Raw genomic sequence first — 5716 nt, 5'->3', positions numbered from 1 at the left:
CTGGCGGAGGAGGTGGGACACTGAAGAAGGAGAGAATCAGGGGGACGCGAAGGAGAGGAGCAGGGGACGGCGAGCGCTACAGAACTGGGACGGGGGACGCAAGAAGACCAAGCAGGGGGGAGCAAATGCGAGAGCAGCAAAAAACGGAGCAGGCCGGGGGAACAGACACGAGGGCGAGGAGGGGGGAGGGCATGCAGACTGCAACACAAGCAGGGGGAGAGCGAAAGAATCTGCAAGCCGTGTAGTTGAGGCGAGTCTCGTTGCTTGGTCCTCTGACTCGACCTTCTGCTGGCACATGTCCACTTTACATCTTATGTGAGCATTTACTAATTTTTGGGGAGTTTTTTTTTATTTCTTTAATTTATCTCCTCCCTACATTTGGATTAATCTTATTAGTCCATCAGAACCTTAATCCAAAATTTTCAAAAAATCTGGACCTTTAAGCTAAGGTCTTTTATGCAGATTATAATTTATTTCTAATGCACCTTAGGAATTTCTTTTTAAACTTCTGTTTCGAGGAAATTTATTTTAATAAGAAATGATATTTTTCCATCCAAATATATCTAAAAATTGAATTACCTCTCTCTAAAATATTTTCTCTCTCTAAACTAAAACAGGTAAAAACAAGATCTTTTATTATTCTGAAAAGGAGATTGATTACAAGGGAAGAAACTAGACATCTTGAGAGGCTGGGGAGAAATCTTACAAATTACATTGCTATCAGAGCCAGACCTACTTGGATTAAGCTTGGAAATCTCCGAAAGGAGGAGAGGAAAAAATCCATCGCCTGGATCTTCCGGAGCTTAAGTCGTCGGGTTGCTCTTTCGCTTTCCAAGATCTGGGTGGTATGGTACACTTGGACGAAAGGCGAAGAGTAATCGGGCTGCTCAAGGGAGAAAATCAATGTGGTTGGATGTGTGGGAGTTTTGCAAAGAACTCCATGTATTCAGCCATGAATCTGTCCAGAAAGAGTACTTGTAAAGAGAGTAAAGGTTTGAGGTGGTGGTGTAAACTTTTGTAAACAGGTGAGGACAGAAGTGATGCACAAGAAGGAAACCAAAAGCAGGCAGTTCAGGGTGTCAAAAAGCACAAATTCTGGTCGACTACAGAATTATGTGTGCATAAGTGACCAAACACCCAAAAAAGCGTACTTGATGCCAAAAAAAAAAGCATCTCAGATATGCGCCCACCAAAAAAGCTCTTAATCGACCTGTTTTTTGGGCAAAAAGCACCACGTGTGCTTTTTTACACACACCACGCACCTACCAGCCATATATAGAGTACTCGGCCCTTGCTGATATGCGCTCACATTCTGGCCATCCAGCCCAATTATGGGGCGTCCCCCTTCACACCCGGGCATGCCCACAACCACACATGGGTGGGCAGTCACACAGGACAGCCTGGATCGGCTCACAGCAGTGCTTTTCCCCTCTCTCTGTGCTCTGGGCAGTGCCCATACAGCCTTCTCTACACGTCAAAACCTCCATGCATCATCATCTCTTCACACCTCTCTTTCCTCCTATATCATGGCGACCAGCAGGGCTGCTCACAGTAGCTCTAGATCAACCTCAAATCTACAGATACCACTTGTAGACAGGTTGACCAGCCCACACAGAAACCCTAATAGTTCAACCATGGAGAAAAAAGCTATGGGATGAAGCCTAGAGACGCAAAAGCACAGGTACAAAATAGAAGGTTTTAGGGCAAAGAATTCCCCCGCATAAAACTCAAAAAACCACCAAAAGCACGATTCTTTCTCTCTGCTTTTTCACATGGAAAGGTTTCATCTGTGGAGGTGTCTGGACCTTTGTCAGCCTCTCCTGCAACAACTCAACTTGGGGTAACTACAGTATCTATTGCTCCTATGCAAGATGGTGATACAGTTCAACCTAGTATATCACAGGTGTTCCCTTAGTATGTGGGACAACCTATACCCGCTTTACAAACACGTGTAGTACTGGTGGTATGGGATGCCAAGGACTTTTGCACGTGGAGCCATGTCTTGGATGCTACCATCCCCCTTGCTCGGGGGTGAGCCTGAATGGCTCTATGGTTGGGCGGTGAGCTTGATGCTATGTCCTTTTGTTTCCATGTTTATGCTTAATCGTAGAGTTTATCTGGTTGGGGCTCTACATACATAGCCCGGACATATACCATACATGTATGACCATCTTTGTGTACCACCCATTTCATCTGAAGGACAGGTATAACTGCAACAGGGCTGTGAGACAGTAAGGACTCCCCAATCACCTCTAGGAATGGCCGGAAGTATCCTGGATAGTCAACATGTGCTCCTTGTGGTAGACCATGCCCGCATGATCATACAACCATGGGTGGAGGATTAGGAGGTCCAAACCAGTCCCAAATCATTTTACAGCAAAACGCAGGTCATCCAGCCTGTGTGAAGGAAAACGCACATCATCAAGCTATCCAGCACCTGCTGTACAGTAGGCGGCCAGCATTCAGCCCAAGTCTCAGACTCTGCATGTCGTTTTGGTCACTACAGACAGGGATTTACAGCCCTGTACGTCAGTCCAGTTGCACATACAGCAATACAAGAAAATACACCTACAGGTGGGGGCCCTTCTGTCAAACCTCTCAGACACGATGTCATCAGGCCAAATGTTTTTGCTCTCCAATGCTCATGATCGCAGTAAAGAGTGATGACTTTTTCTTGAAAACCAGGTAGCATCAGCTCTTAACACGTCTTACTTAAGATACCTTCCCTACCAAAATTTCAAGGTTCTCTTCATCCTCCAAGATCTCATCTACAGAATAGATGTTTGAAAGAAGTACATATGGGGCTGAATACTTTGAATCCAAATCAATAGCCTGCTCTGCCGCCCATCTTCCTCGAACAACATCACCATGTTTTTTGCAGGCACTAATCAAACTTATCCACAAGATAGAATCTGGTTGAAGTGGCATTTTTGTTATGAAATCCTCAGCCTCTTTCAGGCGCCCAGACCGCCCAAAAAGGTCAATTACACACCTGTAATGGTCCAGTGTAGGTATGATGCCGTGCTCTTTGCTCATGGAAGCAAAATAGTGTAGGCCATCTTCTATGAAGCCAGCATGGCTGCATGCACTCAAGACAGTGACAAATGCAATTCCATCGGGCTTCACACCTTCATGCTGCATTGATTGAAAGATTTGAACAGCCTTCTTAGCTTGCCCTTGCTGAGCATATGCAGCAACCATTGAAGTCCATGTCATGACCGTGCGTTGATGCATTCTATCAAATACCAAACATGCATCATTCAAAGTGCCACACCTGCCATACATGTTTAAAAGGGCATTCCCCACTAGAACATCTGACTCGAATCCACAATCAACAATATTTGCATGGATTAGTGTACCCTCTGATAGTGCTGCCAGGCCAGCGCATGCGCTCAAGACACTGAGAAAGGAGGTTGCATTTGGTTGCATGCCTTCACTTAGCATCTGCTGAAACAGCTGAAGAGAGTCCTTATGATGCCCCTGCTGGGCATACACCGCAAGCATTGCATTCCATGAAACGAGATCCCGTGGGTGCAACTGGTCAAAAACTGTTTGTGCTTTATCGATAGCCCCACAATCACCATACATCTTGACGAGGGCAGTCTGCACAAAGTAGTTCATCTCAAACCCACCATCAACAATGCAGTCATGGACACGCTCACCCTCCATTAACGCTCTTAAACTTGTACATGCACTGAGAGCACTGATACAAATAAACTCATCTGGCTGGACTTGTCCCTGCTGCATTTGCCAGAAAAGATCAAGAGCCTCCCTTGCATGTCCTTTCTCATTATAGGCATCAATCATGGTTGTCCATGTAACAACATTACGCTTACGCATGCCATCAAAAACTATACGAGCAACCTCTAAAGCCCCACAATTACTGTACATGTTGACAAAAGCAGTCCCCACTACACAGTTGTGCTCAAAACCTGACTCAACAGCATAAGCATGGATTGTCTTGCCTTCCTCCAATGCTGTCAGTCTAGCACATGCATTGAGCGTACTCACAAATGTGAATTCATTAGGTTTCACACCTTCCGACAGCATTTTTTGGAAACAGTCAAGGGCATCCATACTATGTTCTTGTTGGGCATAAGCAGTAATCAATGCTGTCCAAGACACTACATCATGAGTTTCTATGTCATCGAAAATGACACGTGCCTCACCCAAAGCTCCACACTTACCATACATGTTGACAAGGGCAGTTCCAACAATGGCATCCGAATCTAGCCCACTTTCTATGATGCATACATGGATAGCCATGCCTTCATCTAGGGCTTTCACACCATCACAAGCATGCAGAACACTGGTGAAAGTGATCCTATCAGGCTCTATGTGTCTTTCCAGCATGAGCCAAAAGAACTTGAGGGCCTTCCTTCTATTCCCTTGCTGGGCCAAAGCAGAAATCATGGAATTCCAAGACACCACATCTCCAACGTTGCTCCTTTCAAACACTACCTGTGCTTCTTCGAGGGCCTCACATTTACCATACATGGTGACAAGGGCACCCCCCAAGATGGGGTCGTGCTCGAGCCCATTACTGATAACACATAGATGGATGCGTCTACCCTCAGGTAGGGCTGTCAAGCTGTCACAAACACGCAAGAGGCTAAGGAATGTTATTTTGTTAGGCCTAAGACCCTCTTCCTGCAATTGTGTGAAGAGTTGGAAGGTGTCCTTCCTAAACCCATGTTGGGCATATGCAGAAATCAGTACATTCCAAGAGACAAGATTGGGTGAGTGGATGTCATCAAAAACCGACACCGCCTCTTCAAAGGCCCCACACTTGCCGTACATACTGACAAGGTGGTTCATGAGAAAAATATCAGTTTCACGGCCAGTTCGGATGATACAAGTATGTAGATTCTTGCCCTGTGAGAGAGAAAGCCCCCCTTGTAGAAGAGACCCTATTTGATGTCTGTCGAGAGGACCCAAATCATCCACAGATGATATATGGGGTTTTGATGGAAACTCATCTCTGTCGGCAACTGCAGTCTTCCTTTCAAATACCAGGGTACTGCAAATAGGCTTCAAACAGCTATGAGAAGTGTTTAACATTTCTCTTTTGAACCAACTACGCATATGACAGTCAGGCTTTTGTGCCCTAATGAGGAGCTTCAGCCTGTTAGTGATGTTGCGATTCTGGGCTTGGGAGGGCGGCCATGGGCGGAGCAGGAGGCTGTTCCAACAAACAAACCAACACTCTATCTGCGTGCTACAATAGTGTGCTTGGGAGTAATCTTGTTGCAAATGATGTATAAAAGCCAGTAGTCTTTGATTAAGTTAATCATTGTGTAAAGAATGGAATGCATGCGAAGGAAGAGCTTTTGATGTGGTACTCTCGAGCCTCCATGTCTACGTTTGACCTGAGAGAGGAGCACTTCCCCTATGCCTACCCCTTCATGGTGAACACCACCAACATGAAGACATGGTATTTATGAAAATATAAGCATGTGGTGCATATGATTAGTCTCATTGTCGCTTTAAAGAAGCAAAGATGACACGCTAGTTTGCTCAATGGTGGCATTAATGTTGGCCTAAGCATGCAAAAGCACTAACCAACATTCTCATTGTTGCTACAAAACGACATAGGATCACCTAACTTAGGTGATCCTATGCATGCAAAAGCACTAACCAACATTCTCATTGTTGCTACAAACGACATAGGATCACCTAACTGCTAGAAGGAGACAACGTGCAAAGAGTGTGGTTT

General features: G+C 45.4%; 1 protein-coding gene across 1 annotated transcript; it reads right to left on the bottom strand.

Moving 5' to 3' along the window:
- Positions 1-615: 615 nt before the first annotated feature.
- On the bottom strand, positions 616-5497 carry LOC147631860 (pentatricopeptide repeat-containing protein At5g27110-like). Its single transcript, XM_086808417.1, has 2 exons — positions 2438-5497; positions 616-2397 (listed from the first exon to the last, which is right to left on the bottom strand). Exon 1 carries the CDS (start codon positions 5083-5085, stop codon positions 2713-2715), a length of 2373 nt encoding a protein of 790 aa, XP_086664543.1. The 5' UTR covers positions 5086-5497; the 3' UTR covers positions 616-2397; positions 2438-2712.
- Between the last annotated feature and the right edge of the window lie 219 nt (positions 5498-5716).

The sequence above is a fragment of the Cibotium barometz genome, chromosome 14 (genome assembly GCF_041138505.1).
Source record: "Cibotium barometz isolate CiBa-2024 chromosome 14, ASM4113850v1, whole genome shotgun sequence".
Lineage (NCBI taxonomy): Eukaryota > Viridiplantae > Streptophyta > Polypodiopsida > Cyatheales > Cibotiaceae > Cibotium > Cibotium barometz.
Note: the sequence above shows the minus strand (reverse complement) of the source record. Positions and strands in the feature narration are given on the sequence as shown.

Coding starts and splice junctions, on each gene's coding strand:
- LOC147631860 (XM_086808417.1), bottom strand. CDS start 5,085: ATGCGTAGTTGGTTCAAAAGAGAAATGTTAAACACTTCTCATAGCTGT.